Source organism: Rutilus rutilus (assembly GCF_951802725.1).
Source record: "Rutilus rutilus genome assembly, chromosome: 10".
NCBI lineage: Eukaryota > Metazoa > Chordata > Actinopteri > Cypriniformes > Leuciscidae > Rutilus > Rutilus rutilus.
This window is the reverse complement of record NC_140215.1, coordinates 30,711,587-30,736,591: the sequence shown is the minus strand read 5'-3', so window position 1 is coordinate 30,736,591 and position 25,005 is coordinate 30,711,587. Positions and strand designations below refer to the sequence as shown.

The 25,005-nt window shown below is 38.3% G+C and overlaps 1 protein-coding gene across 3 annotated transcripts in view; it reads right to left on the bottom strand.

Annotated features, from left to right (window-relative positions):
- The window catches only part of LOC311298974 (activin receptor type-1-like), an 81,633-nt gene that overhangs the window by 31,309 nt on the left and 25,319 nt on the right, over nt 1-25,005 (bottom strand). For 2 of the 3 annotated variants that reach the window (XM_084422346.1, XM_084422347.1), the window contains exons 2-3: nt 18,983-19,056; nt 703-957 (exon numbers count right to left, since the gene is read on the bottom strand). In XM_084422346.1, the coding sequence (XP_084278472.1) occupies nt 703-957; nt 18,983-19,049 (322 nt within the window). In that variant the 5' untranslated portion in view covers nt 19,050-19,056. The remainder of the gene's footprint in view (nt 1-702; nt 958-18,982; nt 19,057-25,005) is intronic. The other variant, XM_084422348.1, reaches the window with a different exon arrangement.

Here is a 25,005-nt window from a genome sequence, read left to right as displayed (position 1 = left end):
TGATAAGAGTGTTTTCCAACAGTGATGTAATGACACATTGACAATTTAAGTTTGAAGGGAGTAAAGCCTCTGTTTAGGCTGGACATGTAATTTTGACAAAAGAAGAACTTTTATTTTAAATAAATCTTAATTTTAAATCAGCCTACAGTGTGATATTTCATCATATTATCATGCTTAACACTGAGAATTTGAATAATTGAAATGTGATGATCAGATGCAGATATCTAAATCAGAGAATATCATAGGTTCGGGAGGTTGGCGGGTGGATTATTTAGTTTTAACAGCAGATTCGGGGGACTCAAAGTGCACCAGATTAATGAATTTATCTTTAAAATGTAAAAAAAAAAAAAAATTTTTTTTTTTGTGGGGACCCCCCAAGAGCTTTGACACAATTCGAACACTGCCCAAAGGACATCGGTCAGAAATGCAAGATATAGGTACTTTAATACCAAGCTGCAATATTTTAAATATCTAAACAAATTTAACATGGTCGGAGTCATTTGTAATCATTTTTAAAAAAAGATCATGAAACAGAAGGCTATGAAATAGGTTTCATTGTATTAATGCAAAAATACTTTTTCTTTTGTTTTTGACAATTTTTCACCCAGCATGAGTGGACTACTTTCATCATTACACTATGGTGCATTTAAGGTGTGAGGTTTAAATAAAAAGGATAAATTATTGCTTCAACTAATGATTCACCTGTATTTGGCATCTCCACGGTAACATTCGCATTACACAATGTTTCCTGGCAACAGTACACCAGCGTGTCCACTGACTGGGAGTTTTTGCAGCGCACTGCCATTTCTTCACTACCCACAATGCACCCTTTCTGCTGTAAGGCTGTCCCATTCTCGAAGGACAGTGAGGAGAAACACTGCAGGCCAAAACAGCGCTGGACATCACTGCATGAAAACCCCTCGCACACGCATTCAACGTGACCAGTGCTGCCTTTATCTGCAGAACACACACAAACACACACATAAGAAAGACATTTCCCTTCTATCTACAATTATGAGATGCTTAGCCAAGAAACATGGCTATCTCTCTTTCTTCAACTATGGTCACTTTTATGTCCCAGAGGTTGATTATTAAAACTAACATACAGAATAAAGTCAAAATCTATTATATGATGGTATAACCAAGGAAATATTTTACTATATCTTTTAACATGTTTATTTCTTGCTTTTTTTTTCTTTTTTTTTTCTTCTTTTCTTATTTCTCAGTGTTCTGTGTATGTATCCTCATCATCCTTATCCTCCTCCTCCAAACTCAGCAGTAGGCCATATATTATTAGTATGATTACTTTTCAGTAGCAGGCTCATCAAGATTACAAAGTAGTATTTACACTGCTACAGTAGAACTACAAAATTCCACCTGCCTACTGATTAGGGACAATTCCATAGTCTAACCCCAATTTGCTTCTCTGTTTGAGATCAGATCATTTTACGTCGCTAAACTCCGGAAGTGTTTTCAGTGCAATTTTCCAGTAAGTGAAATTCATTCAAACAACCTGATCACATTGAAATGATGACACATTTCAGTACATTCATGTTGTTTCCACACACATTCAGGATAATGTTTTTATGTGTATGTTACTGTTTTTAGTAATTCTGAATGAATCCGTGTATTGTAGTAGGCATATAATGCAGTCAGGTCAAGGTGGTTGGTTTAGGCTTTTTTTGGGGGGTCCATGTGATCCTGTTCCGTATGGCAACTTGACATGTCTAAAACATAAACAAGCTCTAATAAGCACTAAATAAACTAAAAATATTTTTTTTTCTTCTTTTTTTTCTTGTGTGTGCTTTGGTGTGCATAAATGTATGAATTATGTGGACTCTTTATATCATTTTATATTAGACATGTGCCAGTATGCTGTAATATAATATATTACGATAATGAACATGTATGATATTGTTATCGTGGGCACTTCAAAATATCGTGAATAATTATTTATCACAAATTATTAAAAAAAAAATTAAAGAATACTTTTCCTATCAACTGTTTAAAATGCACAACACTGGTGTATGCTGAGTCAAAGAGACATGCGCTCAATCTGACATAAACAAGCCCAACAGGCACGAGCAGCGCGTGGCAGAACAAGTGAAGGAGACGTGCTGAATGAAAATGCACATTCGCTCTCTACCAGCAGATGGTGCTTGTTGAGCAAAAATGCAACCGTTACACTAACAACCCCATAAACCAAGCTGCTGCACTACTTTCGGTTTCTGAAGAGTATTTAAATGTTTCAAACATCCATTCAGATTTTTGTATTTACAGTGGTGTTCATCACACCACGTAAACGTAAACACTTAATAGGCTATTTATTTTCAAACTTAAACATTTTTATATGTGAATCTGGCCTACAACATGCCATATTGATTGAAAATGTTATGAGTATTTATTGTTTGGTAACACTTTACAATAAGGCTCCATTAGTTAACATTAGTTAATTTATTAGTTAACTTAAACTGACAATGAAAAATACTTAATGTTAACATTTAATAATACATCATTAAAATCAAAAGTTGTAATTGTATTATTTAATGAATGTGAGAAACTAAAAATGGTCAGTTGTATTTTTTAAATATGAAAACTTTTGTAACAAATGTAGCTATTGCTTATTGTTAATGTTAGTTAATGCATTAACTAACATTAACGGGACCTTATTGTAAAGGGATGCCTATTGTTCTTTATAAGCCTTTTAATCTTTAATCTGTTCGAAACATTTGTTTTATACATGTTTTGTGTATTGCTTTATTGTATTTATATGTTCATATATGTATTTATATGTTATTTTTTGTTATAATAAAAAAAAAGTTATTAAACCGGTTATAGTATGACAACACTTTTTGCGACTTAAAGAAAGAATCGCATGCCCAGGGTAAGATTTGTGAAAGTGTACATAAGATTGCAAGCGTAAATAAAATATGCATGTTCAAGAGAAGATTTGTAAAGGTGTAAATCGCCTTTCAAGTGTAAGATTTTTTGCAGCAGCAGCAGCATTGTACTGTTATTCGTAAGTGTAATGCATGTATTGTGAAACTGCAGTTTCATGCTTGCACAAAATAAATATGATCTGTATTCTTCTGACTTCTATTTTTCTGCGCTTACTCTTTTGGCACGTTTTGTTTTGTTTTTTTTTCGCACAAATACGAAAAACACTGCAAGCCTGTGAACAACAATTTGCAACCGAAAACAACAGTCAGGAACAGCAAAACAGATTGATTGCGTAAAATCAACATTTGTGTAAAAAAATAAACTGTCCCAGCAAACATTGGTCCGACGGCAACGTCGTGTCTCTGGCCAAAAATAGTCGCGGTAGGACAGCAAAAATCGGTAAAAATATGTAACACAAAAAAGTTGCAAAAAAATGCATCCAGAAACGTTTGTACATGTCTACATTTCTCTGGGGTTGCATGTACAATTGTTGCTTTGACTTTTAGCTAGGCTTACCTGTAGGTCAATATACTGTTGTGAAAGGACGTCCAGTAGGTGACGTCCTTTACACGTGCATTTATAGTCCATCATGACCCTCGATGGAATCCTTATGAAATATGAAAAAGCAATTGTGCTTATGCCTTGGTTAATACAACTGCAATAATTAAAGTTATTTTTTAAAGAGTATTTTTTTTTCAATATGGGGGTCTTGCTTTAGACGTATAAAGGACGTCAGTGGACGTCAATACACAATGTGATGAATTGACGTCTTCTGACGTCCTTTATACGGCTTAAGCAAGACCCCCCTATTGCAAAAAATACATGGCTACTACAGTAATTTATAGTAAATACTTTAGTGCTATTAACCCGTAGTAAAGTACTTGAATTAATGTTTTGTGGTATTTATATAGTTGTTGTGGTAACATAACAACTATAGCCTAATATAAAATTACTTTACCCAATGATTTACAAAGTTTTCTTATAATACAATACACTACAGTTTACTTTAGTAAAAACTAAAGTATAGTATAGTTTTTTTTTTTATATATAGTTTATCAGTTCACTATAGTTAACACTAGCCTACATATGCTGTAGAATTAATTTACAACGTGTTATAAGTACTATAAACTATAGTAGCTATTTTTTACTATAGTTTACTAAATATTATAGTATTTTTCATGTTGTTAAAAGCAGGACATTTTTATAAAATACACAGTTATTTGTATTTACATCTTTATTTAAATTATATTCACAAAGTGTTGTTATTTGATTGTGAAGGCACTGCATTTTAGTCATTCAACCTGTTTTCTGTACATTATCATTCGATTATATTATTTTTGACATTTATGCATATACATGTTAAACAGATAGGCGTCGATTGCCAAAACTATAGGCTTGTTTGAGATGAGCAAAATCTGCGCAGAATCGATCACCGGTGATCAGCGCGAGATGCATGCCGGTTAGAAATGTGTCCGAGTGCGGTCCGCCTTGCTCTGATGTCATGCTGACGTATGTCAAAAATCTCTCGCGAGCGCAAGGCACACCTGTCGGATTCTGCAGTCGAGCGCAGTTGCTCTCCACCGACTGCGCTGATCAAAAGCATGATGGGAAACGACTTGCTGACGACACAGCTTACTGTTCATTGGTTTAAACAACCGTGATGTATTGTTCTCTTTTAAAATGTTTGATTTTAAAACTCTGATATCATGTTTTATGTATATGTGAATATTCCCAAACTATCTAACAGTGCGATCTCTATGGATTATGCAATGTATTTTTTATAAAAAATAAATAAAATAAAAAACATGTCTGTATTAAAGAAAAAAAGACTGATAAACATGTATTTGGAATGGAATTAAATAAGTAGGCTACTTTGGGTGTCTTGTTCATTATATTTATTTTCATATAAAAGCAACAGATCTTAAATTCCATCCAGTTTATTAGCAACACTGTGCACGAGCGTGAATCCCGCGATATACATCTTTGATCTCACAGCTGTCAGATCCACTGCGAGAAGAGAGAACTGTCCGGCTTGCCTGCGCTTTTTTCACTCCTCCCCTCACTGCAGCCGCCTACTCTCGCCTACATTTCAGGCGAGGCGAGGCGCATCTCAAACAAGCCTTATGCTGCCAATAGTAGTAACGAATCTCGCGATATTGCCACATCCCGCGATAGAATAGATTATCTCGCGAAATAACTTTATCGCGTTTCGCGTTTTCATATTAATAATCTACTGTTGTGTAAGTATATTTTCTTATGTTTTATTATTGTGGTTGACTTTTACTTGTTTTAGACGAAGGAATCGAAAGAAATTATGCACATATTGTCAACTTAAATTTAGTTTGAATTTGGCAAAAAAATTCTATAGGCTAAACGTCAGTAGGGTAATGGTTAATCGTTAATATTATAAACCACCATGGGGTCTCTACACTAGTGATCGGCAGATCGAGACTTCGTTGAAGCAAATGTGCTATATTGTTGAGACTTCGAAGCAATCCATCACCCGTCTCCACGTTGACCCCTAGTGGTTAGAACAGTGTAAATGCAAAATAAAAATCAGGCCAAACATGCCATGCATAACATATTTTGCAAATGTTTTATATGAAAATAAAATATATTAAATTCAATTAACTAATCATCTAATATGATTAAATATCAAGTGTCTGTATTTAAAGGGTCAATGACTGATAAGGATTTTCTACAGACCAATTTTGAAATACAAAAAAAAGAACACCTGTTGCAATTGTACAATCATTAAGGATGTTGTGTACAAAAAAGTTCATAGAATTTTTTTTTTATTTAAGTGATTTTAGTTTTCCTCATCTAGATGAATTGGCCGTAAACATGATTAAATTTCATGTGGTGCAAACGTGATTTATATTAAAAATAATTAATTTCTTTAACATGCTTAACAGTTTTTTAAAAAGTTTATTTGTTCTGTAAATTCAGAGTTGCCTTCTTAAATTTAGTTAACATACTTATTTATACTGTAAATAGATTTAACCAGATTTTATACAAATTACACAGATTTTCACTGAACACAATTTTTTAAATATATATATTTTTTTTTTATAAAAATCACATCGCAAACATAAGTGCACCATTTCATTTAACTTGACTTAGAATTTCTAAGTTCAAATAATAATGTTATAGATATACAAATAATGTATACAGGTAACATTTGGGGTCAATATTTTTTTTAGAGTAATTAATACTTTTATTAATCAAGTACACACTTAATAGGCTATACAATTTATTGATAAAAAAGTGACATTAAAGATATTTAGGCTATAATGTTAAAAAAAGATTATTATCTATTTCAAATAAATGCTGTTCTTCTGAACTTTCTATTCATCAAATAATCCTGACATATAAAATGTATCACAATTTCCACTAAAATATGAGCATTGATAATGAGAAATGTTTTTTGAGCATCAAATCATCATATTAGAAAGATTTCCGAAGGATCATGTGACACTGAAGACTGGAGTAATGATGCTGAAAATTCAGCTTTGATCACAGGAATAAATTACACTTTACTATATATTCACATGGAAAACAGCTATTTTAAACTGTAATAATATTTCACTCTTCTAGCAAGGTACTCTACTCTTGCTGCAGGGTCAGAATTTTTATTGCACTTGCCAGTGGCATCTGTTAAAATAGATTAAAATAGTTTTAAATAAATAAATAGGAAATAATAAATACATTACTAATAAATGCATAATTACTGCATAATTACTACACAGTCAAAATTTACAGGCACAGAATTGGCCAACTAAACTAAACAAGCTTGCTTTCCACAAAAGGATTATAATTTAAGCTATTGTTCAGCAGAGAAAATCACATTAATATAACATAGGCCTAGCTTTTAACATCCTCGAAGAATATTAAGAAAATACGATTTAGGTTTGAATACATAAAAAAAAAAAAACTAATTTCAACAGTAAAAAGCTTTGAATGTATTTTGCAATATCAATTATGCACGAACATGCATGGGAATAGGAAATAGGCTATAGGCTACAATAATAATAAAAAAGCTCTATAGTAGAGTGGATGCATTACTTAATTATATTCTTAAATTCTATGTTATAAAAAATCGTTCTATGAACTTCTAGCAAGCTCATTTAAACCGAGTTGTAAATGCCGAAATGAACGGAGGCTAAATGAATATTAAACTACTAAATATCAATATAAAATTGCCAGTAGATGGCGCCAAGGCCCTGTTCTATTGAGATTACTGGTTGATGTTCAACCTATTCTTTCAAAAACACAAATATATATTTAACACCCACACAACTACTCCTTTCAGACAGTTGCAGTTGTTCTGCTATGGCGCTGTTTGGAACTGTATTTTCATTGACTATTGTGTGAAATGCCAGTCATTAATATATCGTTTATTTACAGGCATTCTAGTTTTCTAAAAACTGCTCATTACAGAAACATTCAAACAAATATTTACAAATTTGTGTTTTACTTGGTATTTTTTGATATTCTTGGTATATGTTGGCAATTCATTTTCATTATATATATATATATATATATATATATATATATTGGCTTGGGAGGGTTACTTTAAAAATGTATTCCGTTACAGTTACAAATTACTTCATAAAAAAAGTATTCAGTAACGTAATCCAAGTACTATAATATGAAAGTAATGTAACTGATTACTTTTGGATTACTTCAAGGTCACGTATATAAATAAAGTCAAGCAAGAAGAAATATTATTAAAAAAAAATAAAAAAATAAAAAAAAAACTTAAGAATTTGGCCTTAACACATTAACACAGGCCTGAATTTAATATATTTATGTAAAGGGCTATACAGACATCTAGTGGCTAATGTATGGTATTACAGATTATTTTGTTTTATTTTTAACAAATTGTAAAAAAAAAAAAAAAAAAAAAGCACACATTTTTTACACAATCTACATATTAGTTTATTTTAAAATAGGCCTACATGTTGACTAAAGCCGTGATCTTTCTTAATTTGCCTGACTGAACTTGAGGCGTTGGCAGTGGGAGTTCCCCTACATTACCTAGACAGCGAACATCCCGTTATGCCAGAAAAGATTAAGAAAGGACATTTTGGGTACTAAAAAAGCTACTCTCCTAATTTCTACAAAATAGCAGCGGAATTTCCATGAATTAAAAGCGATTTTACCCGCAGGCAGCATCATTTCTACTAGCAGCAGTGATTCAATCTGCGTCTGAGGAGATTGTAGACAGCTGTTATTTGCACATGCACCAGTGTGAGTCATTACTGGCAACAGAACCAGGAACTACTGTAAGTAGCGCGCTCGTCTTAATATAGTGTTATTATGCCAAAATACTTATTTATTTCGTTTTAAATGAAACCATTGTAATCCTGAAAGTATTCCCCCTTTTTTCAAAATGTAACTATAATCTGATTACTACGTTTTTTGACGTAACTGTAACGGATTACAGTTACTGGATTTTTGTATCCTGATTACATAACGCCGTTACATGTATTCCGTTACTCCCCAACCCATATATTATATATATATATATATATAATATATATATATTTATATATTATATAGTATATATATATATATATATATATATATATATATATATATATATATATATATATATATATATATATATATATATATATATATATATATATATGTTACTCAGAAGTGAAACATTATGTGAATTTAAGGTCGCTGCGTTATAAATAGAAATATGGGTATAGCCTAAATGTATGTGCTGTTGTTGGTTCCCATGACATGCTGCATTTTAACGTTTTAATGACAGTGTCTTGGCTATAAATTTTGCATTTCACTAATGAAGGGGAATGTAAAGCATTAAATCAACCAGGTCTCTGATATAGCTCAGAAGTGCATCTCATGAAGCTTCATTTGACAAGCATATATTGACGGAGCACAACTCAGTGTCACACATTTAGATAATGGAAGAACAACACAGAAACAAACAGGGTCAACAGTCTGGAAGTAATGATGTGTGGTGGAAGAAGGGTACAGAGGCAAAACAGTGGAAGAGGTCTAGATTGTGGACGTTTCTAATGAAATAAGGACACTATTGCAGACAATGTTATCAATCATGACCTTACAATGACTGAGGTTCAAAAGGTAAAGCTGAATGTTGGGAGAACAACAGTGTCTTCAATCATTCAAACGTTTGTAGACAGAACAGGTGTGTAATCAGACATTATTTTCAGTGCTGTAATCAGTGTTCGAATTGAGGGGGGGCTGGGGGGGTCCGGGACCCCCCATAAGCATCAAGGGCCCCAATAAGCATCAAGCCCCACATCATCACATAGCCTTCACCATACCTAGAGATTGGCATGGGGTACTTTCCATAAGATCATCTCTCTGCAAATCAAACTAGCTATTAGGCTAACTGAAATAACCATGCCAATCTCTAGGTATGGTGAATGCTATGTGATGATGTGGGGCTATTTTAATTCCAAAGGCCAAGGGAACTTTATCAGGATGCATAGTATCCTAAAAAAATTTTTTTTAAAATACTTAAAAATAAAAATCTGCCTGCCTCTATGGGAATTTAACATAGGGGTGTACACACTTATGCACCATGTATTTTAAGGAAGAACATTTATTTATTTACGATACATTATTCATTCACAAAGAAAATTGGTGTCCTTAAAGGTTGGATTTTTCCTAATTTTTTAAATTAAGGCATTAAGTTCAATTTCCAAAATATGATTTTTTATTCCTCTTTTTAGTCAACTTTAGCATGGGTGTATTCACTTATGCATAGCACTGTGTGTGTATATATATATATATATATATATATATATATATATATATATATATATATATATATATATATGTGTGTATGTATGTCATTGTGATATAAAGAATATAAATATAAATCGTAGCCATAGTTTAAATCTGAAAATACTGAACACTGTTATATTGTATAACATGTACTTCATTAACTGCGAAATTGTTAAGTGAATGCTTTTTACTGTAATTCTTATTTATGTAACAAACTTTATTTCCCAGGATTTAAAGATTTAGTGTAGCATTTATGATTATTGTGTGTGCTTAAGAGCAGAGTAAAGGTATGGGTATCTCATGTATACGGTAGACAGGAATAGGACCAGCATGCAGGCAATACCATAGAATAAAGCAGTCATACTCTGATCATTTAAGTATATTATTCTGTTATTAAAAAAATGCTACAAATGACATTACAAACTCTTCGTTTTATCTTGTGTTAGTGGAATATAACTTTTCCAAAGATACAGAACCCCCATACAATACAAATATGTAAGACATTTAAAGCACTGAACATATTTTACAAAAGCAAATGTACACTATATCGAACATTGCTCCTTTCAGAAATTAATGCATTGAGCCCTTAATGTACAGGAATAAATGACCCAAGACTTACTGAAACTTCCTACAAGTATATCGAGGAGTGGACAAGGCTAATGAGCAGATACGTGTCCCTCTGCTGCCACCTACTGACTTTAGTGGTCATTTACTGTCATTTTTGTTTTAAGTGTTTGTTTTTCCTGCAGGTGAAAACAAGATGCATCCGTTTAAGCCTTTTACTTTATTTATCAGGGCTGTCAATTGTTTTGCCTGAGTTGGGTGATATATTTGTATGCTCTTAACATAGTAGCAAAAAAATGTGCAGTATGACTAGGTTACATTTAATAGAGTGCTAGGCTTTATAAAAACTTTAGTGTAGCTCTATTAAATAGTATATTTATGTTAAACGATTTTAAATGGAATGATTAATGACCTGTTCAGAACAAGTATAGCAGTAACCGGCAATCAGAAGTATGATAATTCATTTTAGTTTAAAATCCAATAAGTTTTAAAGTGGTTTCTGAATGGTTAATTAATACTAAATGCAGCATCTATGAATGAACTTGAGGCATGCAGACTGCAGGGCTTTAACAAATCTTAAACAAACAAATAATGATATGACCCACTTTTTCTGAATTTTACTAGCCCATTTTATCTGTCTCTCATAAGATCGTATACATGAGTCATGACAATAGACTTTTATCTATCATTGGGATACCAAATGTATGTAGGCCTACTTAACAGACATTCAGCATTATAGAAATAAATAAATCCAATGTAGTCCTTAGTAAACTGCCAAAATAAGATTATCTATAATGTCTATAACAGTAAATGTATGAGAAAATAAGGAAAATTAGGCGTGCAGAGGGGCAGACATGCAGACGTTAAGACGTGCAGACGTAATCCACACGTTAACTTCTAAAGGCCTATTTATACTTCTGCGTCGAACTGCCGCCGTAGCTACGTCGTAGGCTGTGTGTAGCGCGCGTACCCTACGGCGTACCCTGACGTGCACCTCTCCAAAAATGTAACAACGCGTCAATTCTACGCGGACACAAGCGCTGTGATTGGTCTGCCAGAACCCCTCCCTCGGGGTTTCACATGCTCCCTAGGTGCGCGTCAACGCGGACAACGACACAGAAGTATAAATTAAAACCAACACGTTGCCTACGGCGTATAGGCTCCGGCGTAGGTCCGACGCAGAAGTATAATGAGGCCTTAACGTGACGCCGCCGTCACGTCTGTAAAGATCAACAGCTACACGTTATTGACGTGTCTACGTGACGTGATATTTGCGTGTACGTCTCCATATAAAACAAATGGAGACGTACACGCACGTATACACGTGTGTTATCTGTCGTGCTTGTCAGTCTCGTCGCCGAATGAAACATTTCGAGCGCCATACATGACATCTCCTCTGCACGCAATAAGCACTCGCGCACGCGCATGATCATTCCCCACGCTCTCACGCTTGATCTCCTCTCGCCTGCTGCTTTTGCTCGCTCGAACACTTTTATTTTTGGCAGTCGAAGGGCGGGACTTGCTGTTTTAATAACCTCAAATGTCATTGGTTACAATGTCATTGTACGCCTGTCCTTGACTTGAGACATGAGACATCACTTAATTTGTTTTATTTATTTATTTATATTAATGTTAATGTGAATTATAGATTTTTACCAGATACTTTATTAACAGTCTTACTAGTGATTGCATTGTGTTGTTAAGAGATATTTACAGACTGAAATTACGCATTTCCATGGTTATTAGCATTGTAAATCTACCCAAAATTCTTAAACATTTTTACGTAATATAAATGGTTAATTATTTTTTCTATTAAATGTAAAAGGGGTTCTGGCTTCTCAAGTTAGGATACAGTACACAGCATTAATTATACAAAGCTTACAAAGTCCTTTTCAGAATTTGCTACAGAATACAGAGGAACAAAATGAAACCCAGCAAATTATTAAACCCAGCTTAAAACCAGCAAAGTAAATATTACAACAATTTATAGTGATCTTAATCATCTAACTTTTTGTAAGCGAATAACCTAATAAGAGAAAGTATGAGGCAAGTACAGTACACAGCATGAATGATTACACCCCATCTGAACATAAAATATCAACAAAACAAACAAAAAATGCTTTTATGCTGCCAGAACCCCTTTTACATTTAATAGAAAATATAATGAACCACTCAAAATTGACATAATAGTAATACACAGGATGATAACAAAAAGCTTACACAAAAACTCTTGCTTATTGATATAAACAAGTAATTTATCTTTCATCCAAAGCCCTTGTTATATTTACAACTATTTAATGGACACTTTTTACATTTCTGAGGTTCTCGGATCCAATATAATTTTAGTTGGGTAAACGTTAATAGTGGTGAATGGGAGTATAGTGGTAATGTAGTGGTGAACTACAGCAAATATGACTTTGCATTCCCATTTCATTTTAGATATTTTAATGCCAATAACACAAATCATAGTGTTATAAATATAAAATGTAAAAATGTATAAGAATTTTGGTAGATTTACAATGCTAATAACCATGGAAATGCGTCATTACAGTCAGTAAATATCTCTAAACAACACAATGCAATCACTAGGACGACTTTCTGTTAATAAAGTATCTGGTAAGAATCTATTCTATATTACCAATGCATTAAATCACATTACACATTAATATAAATAAATAAAACAAATATCATGTCAGAAGTCAAGTGAATTACGGGTCATTGGAAAGGCGTCCAATCACAATCGACTTCTGGAAAAGGGGAAGTAACCAATGACATTTGAGGTTATTAAAACAGTAAGTCCTGCCCCTCGACTGCCAAAAATAAAAGTGTTCGAGCGAGCAAAAGCAGCAGGCGAGAGGAGATCAAGCGTGAGAGCGTGGGGAATGATCATGCGCGTGCGCAGGGTTTGAATGAGCTCGCAAGGTCCCATTTCCTCACGTGTAGATCTGTTATCCTCTTGCAAATGTCATTTACTACGCGCGCCAGCATCAGTTGTGAGCTCCATTAATTTTGTCATTGATTTTCCGCCATAGAAGAGGAGGGCGGGTCCATCTTCATCATGTAGCCAATCAAATGAGCTTCTCGCTGACTCTCGTTTTACTCTTATCTGATTGGTTCAATAAACACGCCAGTCGCCAGAACACATCTTTTTCTTCACTTGGCTCAGCATCGTTCTCGTTACCGAAATTGTACTTTTAATGCACACATACAGTACATGTTAAAAAAAAAAAAAAAATCATGATTGCTTAAGCTGTGCACCAGTAGGCTGACTATATGAGTTGATACTGAATTACTGAGTTTTACGTTCACACACAGTTCTCACACAGGACTCACAACTGCATTTTCAGAAAACCTGCACTGTGTGAACAGGATTCTGGAAAATTTGTTGTCTATCACGCATCACGTCATACAGTGCTAGAGAGCCGCTCTGCTCTGCACTGCGCTGCAAAAACGCGTGTCTATGGTGTGTTTCGTGTTCCCTTACGAGAACGTTCTCTCGTACTGCGTTGCAAACGCTGTGGGAAAACTCCTTTTCTCGAGAATATTGAAGCCTTTATTTTAAAACGCACTGCAGCTGCACAGCAAGAGCATCCTAGCTCGCACGAGCGAGCTAATTGGCTGTGCTACGGCAATTGCACGAACCTATGGCGAGTGAGCAGAAGCGCGCGATCCAGTGGGAGCGCTTGGCGCCCTGCCAGACTCGAGCGCGCCAAAATGGACGTGGCAGGAGGGTATACATTGAGGGAAAACTCGCCATATGACAGATCTATTCTCCTTCAGCTCTGAGACTCACCTCGTCACTGACTTCTCCGGATTCAGAAGCCTCTCTCGTCGTCGAACAGCCCTTCAGCGGAACAGCTTCAGCGCCTTGGCAGACCTCGCCCAGCTGAATGTTTATCTGTGGCATCCGGCAAATATCCTTTATAAACGCTTCCATTTCTAAAAGAGCAGAGCGCGTTGTTGCAAATGCGCTCCCCCGTGTCTTACAGGCACACCCAGTGTGCTGTCTGTCTCGGCCCTGAGACACGCCGAGACAGCGCTCACCAAAGGCGGCTGCCTTTCCTGCGACAGTATCCTGTTGCAGTGCTCCTATCCAGACTCGCTCTCGCTACGTCAGAGAGCGAGCCCGCCCACCTTCCGTCTTTGGCGCCCCTCGAGCCCCGAAGGAAGAAGCAGCGCAAGCAGAGGATCCACGAGCGCGGTGATCTGAGCGTGTGCACACTGGGTCCCTCCCCGCGTGCCTCGCCCACACCAGGATCTGAACGAATCGACACCTGAGCGAACATTGACACCGAGCTTCTCCGCGGCACCCCTACACTCAAACACTGTCGACGAGCTGGGTCTTTCTGCATGACCTAGAACGGACACTGAGTTAGTTTTCAAATATGCGTCACTCATCGGCGAAAGGCGGAAATAGAGTGTTTTAGTCCCGCCGAGGCCGGACCAACCTCCATTTCTCGCACATTTCCCAGTCCCCCCCCCTTAGCTCGGGCGGCTGGAAATGCCAATATTGCAGCAAATGAGCCTGTTATAAAGCATGCACACCTGCAAACAACACTGACGCAAAACATGACGCTCTCTTCTATGCTTACTCTAACTGTAAGCTTATGTAATTTCCCCCTGTGGCTCAGTGGTGAACTCTAAAGCTTTTTCGCGCCAGAGACCCGTGTTCGAATCCCGGCTCTGGCGGCAGGTGAAAATTATGCTGCTCTCTGAGCTCGCGGTCAGCTTTCTTGCGTACAGAAATCGAATCCGCCCCTCGCGCCCTCCCGTTCACTTGGCCGCCCCTTATCCGCCCCGCCCCGCCCCGCGTGACTTACATTTTACAGAAACAAACTCATTTACACCCCTTCTGTGGCTCAGTGGTGGAATTTGAGATTCTCGCGCTGGAGACCCGAGTTTGGATCTCGGCTGCGCTGAATCGAACGAGCTCGCGCCGGCCCCGCCCCGCATGACTCACTCTCTTTGGCAACGTCCGAAAACGGGGTTGGTCAGGCTCAAATTGACCCCGCCCTCCATGTAATCCCAGCAATATATGCTACATTCCCCAGTCCCCTCTTCTCAGGTGGCTGGAAATGTTGATGTTGCAGTCAATGGGCCTGTTATTCATAACATGCACGCCTGCAAACAGACGCCGGTTTTACGGTGATGCAAATAGAGCACAAAAGGGAGCTCTATTCTGTAGGTTACATGCCCACTAAAAAGTGCGCACCCCTACACACAGGCACTGTTTCCACAGTCTAAATTTTTTCCCCAGCTCACACGGGAAGTTTAATAACGTAGCACGTGTGCCTACTGTGTATGCACCCCTACACTCAAACACTGTTTCAACAGTCTCACAAGCCGGCCGGACGGCCGGGTCCCTAAAACTGGGCTCTCTCAATCCAGCGTCTCGCTGCCTTGTTCAAAGTGGGCTCTCTCGCGCCCCTCAGAACATTTTAAAGGGCTCTGGGCCTTATGGCCTCTGCATCGTCAGTACTCCAACTAGGCCTACTGCGTATGCGCCCCCCTTCAGCTGTGGCTGAAGCCACAGGTTCCGGCTCATGCGTGGCGTTTGGGCCACCTACAGATCAGGGTAAACCAGCGCTGTATCAAAGCCCTGGCCCCCTGGAAGGACGCCAACTGGTACCAGCAGGGCGTGAGCATGAGTCCCGGGGAATGCGCATTCTGAACTACCTCGACGACTGGCTCATACTGACTCAGTCAGAGGTGGAATCCCATACTCACAAAGCCTGGCTCCTCGGCCATCTAGACCGCCTTGGGCTCAGAGTAAAAACTTTTACAAGAGTATGCTGTCTCCCAGCCAACGAATCACGTTCCTGGGAACAGTTCTTGACTCCGCACATATGAGAGCATGGCCCACACCGGACCGAGCTCTATCAATTCAGCGGCTCGCCGCGTCGTTCAAAGAGGGCTCCAGTGTACCCCTCTGAATGCTTCAGAGGATCTTGGACCTTATGGCTTTGGCATCATCAGTACTCTTCAGTTGTGGCTAACACCTCAAGTACCAGCCCATGCATGTTGCTCGGGCCTCGTGAACATCAGGGTGGACCAGCGCTGTATCAAAGCCCTGGACCCCTGGAAAAACACCAGCTGGTACCAGCAGGGTGTGAGCATGGGTCTGGTTTCAGAGAGGAGGGTCATTTCAACAGACGCTTACAACTCCGGTTGGGGAGCCCTGTACGAGGGCAGGCCTGCCTCCGGCCTCTGGTCGAGCTCGGAGAAACGCCTACACATCAACTGCCTCAAGATGAGAGCGATTTTTCTAGCCCTAAAAACCTTCCTCCCATATCTGGCGGGACACCACGTCTTGGTCCGCACGGACAACATGTCAGTGGTCTCCTACATAAATCGCCAGGGCGACCTCAGGTCTCGCAACCTGTTTGCCATAGCCACACAGCTACTGCTATGGGCTCAAGCCAACCTGCGCTCACTAAGGGTAGCTCATGTGCCGGGCACGATGAACATAGGAGCAGACATGCCCCAGATGAATGGTCGCTCCACCCCCAGACGGTTCTCCTGTTATGGGAGGTCTTCGGGAAGGCAGAAGTAGACCTCTTCGCCTCCTCTTCGCTTGTAGCCCCCCTCTGGCGAACCCAGATTTGGTTCCCAGAGCTGATGCAGCTGTCTGCAATAGCTCCGTGGCCAATTCCGCAGAGGAGCGACCTCCTCACGCAGGCAAACAGGACTATCTGGCACCCCCATCCCGACTTGTGGGCCCTCCATGCATGGCCCCTCAACGGGTACCCCAGGACCTCCCAGAAGGTGTCCTGAATACCATCATGGAGGCTAGAGCTCCGTCTACTAGGCGCCTCTACCACCTTAAATGGTCAGTGTTCTTCAGTTGGTGTTTAGCTCGGAACCTCGACCCACATATTTGCGAAGTACCAACGGTACTCTCTTTTCTCCAAGAGAAAAAAGCAGCTAAAGCTAAAGCAGCTATCGCAGCCTTTCATGTGCAAGTGGCCGGCTCTTCTTTAGGTAAAAGTGACCTCATCGTTCGCTTCCTTAAAGGAGCCAGAAGGCTCAACCCGCCTCGGCCACCTTCAGTGCCGGCCTGGGACCTTTCTCTGGTTCTATGAGCTCTTAAGGGACCTCCCTTCGAGCCACTTCAGTCGGCTGATCTAAGACCCCTCTCTCTTAAAACCGCTCTGCTGTTAGCACTGGCATCAGTAAAAAGAGTTGGGGACTTACAAGCGCTCTCCACGAGCGCTTCCTGTCTTGCGTTCGGGCCTAATGACTCCAAAGTCTTCCTTAAACCAAGACATGGATATGTACCGAAGGTGCTCTCAACGCTGTTCAGAGCCCAGGTTATCTCTCTATCAGCTCTCCCAGTTTCGGGAAAAGATAGTGATGCTCTCACGCTCTGCCCCGTCAGAGCTCTGAGAATATATTTGGAGCGTTCGGCCTCTTTCAGGCAGTCTGAACAGCTCTTTGTCTGTTTCGGAGGCCGCACCAAGGAGCTGCCGGTCACGAAACTCACATTATCTAGATGGATAGTAGATGCTATCTCTCTGGCTTACACCTCACTGGGCCTCCCGTGCCCCATAGGTGTAAGAGCTCACTCCACAAGAGGCATGGCTTCCTCTTGGGCATCTAAGACATTTGTGCGGTGGCCGGCTGGTCCGCTCCGTCCACATTTGCAAGATTTTATAACCTGGAGGTCCCTGCTCTGCAGGCACGAGTTCTCTCTATCTAGGCCGAGGCTCTACGGACCCAGGCCAGTGTATGACTCAGACACACTCTGTTGTGACTTCACATTTTCTACGTGGGAATAATATTCTAGGTCCCTGGCTCTGTCGACCCAGCCCTATACACATAACTTAGTGGCCCTTGTGCTCCACTATATACTTTGCAACGCAGTACGAGAGAACGTACTTGGTTACTTACGTAACCTCGGTTCCCTTAGAGATACGGGAACGAGTACTGCATTGCCTTGCCGTGCTATTTCGCTCATATCAGGTGTTTTGCTTCAGTCGATATAGACCTGTCATATGGCGAGTTTTCTCTCAATTTATACTCTCCTGCCGCGTCCATTTTGGCGCGCTCGAGTCTGGCAGGGTGCCAAGCGCTCCCATTGGATTGCGCGCTTCTGCTCACTCGCCATAGGTTCGTGCAGTTGCCGCAGCACAGCCAATCAGCTCGCTCACGCGAGCTAGGATCTCTCACTGTGCAGCTGCAATGCGTTTTAAAATAAAGGCTTCAATATTCTCGAGAAAAGGAGTTTTCCCACAGCGTTTGCAACGCAGTACTCGTTCCCTTATCTCTAAGGGAACCGAGGTTACGCAAGTAACCAAGTACGTTTTCGTGTGTGGTTTCGGACTTGGCAGATTAACTCGAAAGATCTGGCACGACTGGACTCTTGTCATTTCAAAATTGATAAGACTTTTTCATTTTTATGGACGTCAACTTCTTTGATTTTATTTTGGTCACTGTCACTATGGTTACTGGTAAGAGAATACAGGCTTGACTCCCATTCCACGTTCATACAGACAGTATTCGAGACGCTACTGTAAGTTGCTGTTTAAACAGGAAATTTCGAGACTTACACCTGTAAGTAAATGTGGGTGTCAATTCCAAAAACTAACAGTGTGAACGTAGCCTAGAACTCATTATATTTGAAAATATACATGGCAACTGTATCACCGAATCACCATCTTTGAAATGATTTTCAGTGTGTCAGTCTTACCTTCCATACAGGCAGCAGGTGAAGCCAACACAACCACCAACAACTGAATCATCTTACTGCTCAACATTATAGACCTAAAGAAAAACAGACATTATCACTTACATTATCACTGACCCAAAAGAAAACAATCAGCAAAACAGGTCAATCTTATATTCATAATAAAAATCAGTTTGAATGTCCGCTGAGGACAGCGCTAGTCAGTGCATTTGTCGGTTGCTTCTTATAAGGTGTTATTTTTCTTAAAAAATAATGTCCATGTTTACAACCTTGTTTCAGTCCTTTTCTCAATACAAAAGTATTTGCTACTGACTCACTCATAAAACAGTCGCACATGTACTGTATAGTGCACTGTCACTATATTGTCTTTTTTAAATAAAATCTTTGTTAAGGTAAACAGAGAGGTAATGAATATAGCATGTAAAAATAATTCTAACAAATTAAATAAAAAAATAAATAAATAAACAAACAAACATTCTAAGCTACCTGAAAAAAAAAAAAAAACATAACTACTTTAGTTGCATTTTTTTTATAACAAGAGTATATTAAATTTACAAAGTCTAATGTTTTCAAATGACAGGGGAGTCTATCAACTCCCTATAAATATAAGCATAAATATAAACATTTGTTTTAAAAGGTTTATGTGTTGTTTGATAGGCTAAAGAGTGAAGAGAATGGAACACGCTGGACTATTCGCTGGAAAACGCAAACACTAAATAAAAAAACAGTGAATACATCACAATTACCGAATCCATCTCATCTGGCATGTTATCAGAATTACTAATGTTTTTGTCGGTCTAAATTATGACAGAGAGCTGTTTTTGTCTATGCATTTACACAGAACTTCTCTTGCGGGGATAATTAATTTCCACAGAGCTGTAATTTTTTAGTTTATTAGTGAAAAACTATATTAACATCTATTATATAACACTTAAGGAGTTTTAAATGAGAGGATTATGTTAAAATCTGCATACGGTGGCCAAGCTGAAGCATCAATCATGAAGTGAGTGAGTGGCAGTACGAACGCGACTTCACAAGATTAATGATGAGCATAGACAACAGAGAGAGAATTAAATTCAGCACTTTTATTTCCAACATGCATTCATTCATGGTTGTTATAGTTACATCTTTATTGGGACATGACTTGACGGATTACATGACCGTGATCCAGTCTCTATTTTTAGCGCCAAGTTTAAACTATATAACAAGCATTTATGTAACATATCTCATGTGTGCATATTTCATTTGTGCATTAATAGCTGTTATGTTAAATAAAGTTTATTAAAGGTGCTCTAAGTGATGTTGGGTGACATCACTTCTTGTTGACGTTTAAAGTATTGTCAAACAAAACGGAGGCTAGCTAGACCCTCCCTCCTCCTCATCCGCGCACTAACTCCCCAAACCCCACCCCAAATCCTTCTTGTCGGTTATTGGCTGGAACAATTTGTTATGTTTCGTGGTGTGGGTTAGCCCAGTTTGTTTTTGTTGCTGAGCCTGTGGTGTCTGCAGAGCGAGCGTTTTTTTTACAGTGTGTTCAGGGGACAGGTAGCTAGCGGATATTTTTTTTCTTTTTAATGCTTTATTTGAACATTCAGTTTACAATGTGAAATAACAGAATCAGAACACAACAATAAATATATATATATATATATATATATATATATATATATATATATATATATATATATATATATATATATATATATATATATATATATATATATATATATATATATATAGCTGCGAGCAGCGATTGCGGGCCCAAGCTGGTGGCACCGCCACCTTGGTGCCTTTAGTTACCGGCTTGGGCCCTCCATCGCTGCTCGCAGCTATATATATATGTAACAAAAAATATATATATACATTATATATATGTAGCAAAATAAATATATTATATATATATATATATATATGGTGTGCGTCCACGGCGAGGAACGGGCAGAGAAGAGCGAACGTTTTTTAGTTCATTCCTACTTCCATAGGAATTCATTGAAAACGCTCGCTCTGCACCATTATCAATGTCAGTGCGGATGAACATATTTTACTTTCGTTTTTAAGTTAGCAATTCAAAAGCCCCCAGCGGTGTCACACGTTGATTAACCGGTGGTAAAATATTCCTCACCATCACATACCTAGTATATTTTACATAGATACAATAGGCCTACCTGATTTTGAACACAAGAGGGCAGTATAGCACTATGAATGACATCATTTATTTATTTTTTGGACTAAAAAAAACATTCTGGATGTTTTTAAACTTAAACAATTATTAAATTGAAAAAAATAAATAAAATGGGTTTAGTTCTGATATTTGTATAATTTTATATAGAAATAAATGGTGTATAATTACATTTTTAGAAGATAGGAGGTTTTTAGTGTTTCCTTTTTACAATTTAGCATCTTTAATGTATTTTCATCATGTTGAAAAAGTTTGGTGGGAATAAAATAAACCACTTAAGAGTAGTGGGTAAAAATACAGAGGCTGATTTTGCAAAGAAATTCACATTCAAACCAAAATATCTGACTTCCTGTTATTCAGAGCTAATTACTGTAAATTAGAAAATTGTCCGGCTCGATGAGACCAATATGTGTACTGATTTTTGTGACTGTACATAAAATTAACCCCCCCACTTTTGTCAAAAGCATTTAGAAAGTGACACACTTCCTGCTGCCAGATGGTGGCGCTATAACTTTGACTCACAATAGTTACATACATGTGATCGGCCTCTTACCACGAACACACTGCTGAAGTTTCATCAAGATCAGTTAATGTATGCAGAAGTTATAACACTTCGTTTTTATCTTTTCTCGCCATAAATTCGTTTCCTCGCCACGGCCAAACCGTTCGAGATATCAAAAATCCGTCCGCAATGTTGCATCCTCAATGTCTTGACTTCATGCTGACCGAGTTTGGAGTCGAGTGGATGAATTCTCTAGGAGGAGTACATCAAATTCCACAGCATGCGTTTTTCAAACAACCCATAATAGCCGACTTCCTGTTGGGCGGAGCTAATAACTTAGAGTGCGGAAGTTGTTCGGCCCGATGAGATCTATATGTGTACCGAGTTTCATATTAATTCATGCAAGCGTGTTTGATATATGGACCAAGTTTTCAGAACGTGTTCAAGGGGGCGCTGTTGAGCCCCCCTGCCACGCCCGGGTACCAGCTTCAGAACGGCCCTGATGGCCGCGAGTTCTGACCTGTGTGCAAAGTTTCAAGAGTTTTTGAGCATGTTAAGGGTCCCAAAATCCCCTGAAACCTTGAAAAACAAAGATTAAATGGAATAGACAAATCCCCCCCCCCCCACACACACACACAGACACACAGAGAGAGAGAGAAAATTCTCCAGAAAATCCTCATTCAAACCAAAATATCTGACTTCCTGTTGGTTGGAGCGAATGACTATAAATTAGAAAGTTGTCCGGCTTGATGAGAACAATATACGTACCAAGTTTTGTGATTCTAGGAAAAACTAAGCCCCCATTTTTGACTAAAGGTGGCGCTACTGAGCCATTCCAGCACGCCCGTTTCTGAAACTTTGCACATGTCTACTGGCTAATAAATGTGATGTGTCTGTCGGGTTTCATCCAATTTCAAGCATGCTAAGAGTCTCAAAAGCATCAAAAAAGAATATTAAAGTTTGATGCGTTGCCATGGCAACAGTATCTAAGATATCAATAATCCTTTCACAGGTCTACATCTGCCGTGTGTCTACATTATACACATAAAGTTTGAAGCAAATCGGGTAAAAATAAGAGGGTGATTTCAAAGCATTTTGAAAGTGGCAAACTTCCTGCTGCCAGTTGGTGGCGCTATAACTTTGACTCACAATAGTCACAACCATGTGATCGGCCTCTTACAACGAACACACTGCGGAAGTTTCATCAAGATCAGTTAATGTATGCAGAAGTTATAACACACTTCCTGTGTCCCATTATTCGCCATAAATTCGTTTCCTCGTCACGGCCAAACCGTTCGAGATATCAAAAATCCATTCGCAAGAATTCATCCTCAATGTCTTGACTTCATTCACACCGAGTTTGGTGGCGATCGGCTGAATTCCCTAGGAGGAGTATTTCACATTCCATTGTATGCGTTTTCCAAACAACGTATAATAACCGACTTCCTGTTGGGCTTTTGTAAAACTTAGAGCACGAAAGTTGTTTGGCCCGATGAGATCTATATGTGTACTGAGTTTCATATTATTACATGCAAGCGTGTTTGATTTATGGACCAAGTTTTCGGACACCATTCCAGGGGGCGCTGTCGAGCCCCCCTGCCACGCCCGGGTACCAGCTTCAGTCCGGCCCTGATGGCCGCGGGTTCTGACGTGTGTGCAAAATTTCAAGAGTTTTTGAGCATGTTAAGGGCCCCAAAAGTGGCAAAAAGGCCAAAAAAAAAAATAATGAAAAAAAAAAAAAAAATCCTTCCGGAAACAATAGGGCCTTTGCCCTTTCAGGGCTTGGGCCCTAATAATAGGAATCTGCACCTGTGGAGCTCTCTGTTGAGAATAAGAAAATTTGGAGTCGCTCATATGGGTTATATAAAATTGAGCAATAGGTGCTCTAAAAGTGATGAGTAAATAGTAAGACATTAACTGCATGTGTTTAAATATTATATTCTCTTTCTGAAGAAGTCCAGATTTTGTATCCCGTTATCCCTGGGAGACAGTGTGGAAAGTTGATCCATTGCAGAGATTCTAAGATTTTGGTTTATATTAGACAACTTTTGTGCATTGAATGAGATCGAGATTGAGATTGGATGACCAGGTTAAAATTTGAACAGGCACATAACAGACATCTTGTATAAATGTAACAAATTATTATTATTATTATTATTATTATTATTATTATTATTATTATTATCATTATTATTATCATTATTATTATTATTATTATCATCTTTTTTAATGTTGTTAACCAGATGAGACTTCTGGAATTAAGAGACATTGAAAGAGATGGCTCAAAAAACATTTGAAGCGGATCAAAAAAGTTCATCAAGTTGTCCTAAGACAAGAACAGTATTGTTCAAAGTTCATCTATAACTTTGATGAAAGGTTTTGATCGACTTCAAATGTTGACTACTGTAATTAGCTGTAGGTTTAATTTGATTTTTGTGGTTCTCTAAGGGCTCGCATTTCAGACCAGAAAATTTGGAACAGCTGCCTTGACAAATGGGAGCGCGAATAGACTGAAGTCTGTTCAATGAGACGACTGCAGAGAGAAGAAGAGGAAGTGGCTGATGGGCCTTCATCTCCCCTCCGGAAAGAGGAAGCTTACACTTCTGAGGGGTCAGCAAAGACTGATTCAATGCAGGAAAAGGAGAAAATTTAACTTGAGACTTTTCCTAAGGACAATTTTGCCATGCATTATGCAATTTTGTGGCAGGGTCGATGTGGCCAGACTGAAGAGAGGCAGAGAAACAACGGAGCCCATACACCACAACACCAGGCCTTTGAGTGCCATCATAGGCTGACGATCCATTGCAACAGCCAAACAAGTTCAACTGACTGATGATCAACACAGAAGGACTTCCATCCCCTCCCTTGTGGGGCCAGGCGCTGCATTTTCAATGATCAATACAGAGACCGCTTCAAATTGTTAGTTATCATATTAACTTAATTCCTTTTGAATATTCACTGTCTCACAGCAGTTCTTTGTATCCTCTCTGTTAAACTAACATTCTGAATCTGCTTTCAGTAGGTTACAAGATCAAAAATATTGGTCACTCCATTGTGTTTAAAGGTAATTTTCTAGATTCAAAAAAAAAAAAAAAATCCAAACTTTTGAAATCACAAATTCTGTCATCACCAGGGGTACGAGATGGAATTTTTCTTTATTTTTTGTCCATGGATTGTGTGGAGATCTCTAATCTTCTTTTAAATAGCTCATGAGTAACAACAAAAAGTTAGAAAAAAAATTAATTGCACAATGACAAATTGCATTTGAGAAATTCTAATTAGCTCTCTCAACAGCAACTGTAGGTCTATACGAATATTATTTTAAGCCATTTAATCTATTTGATT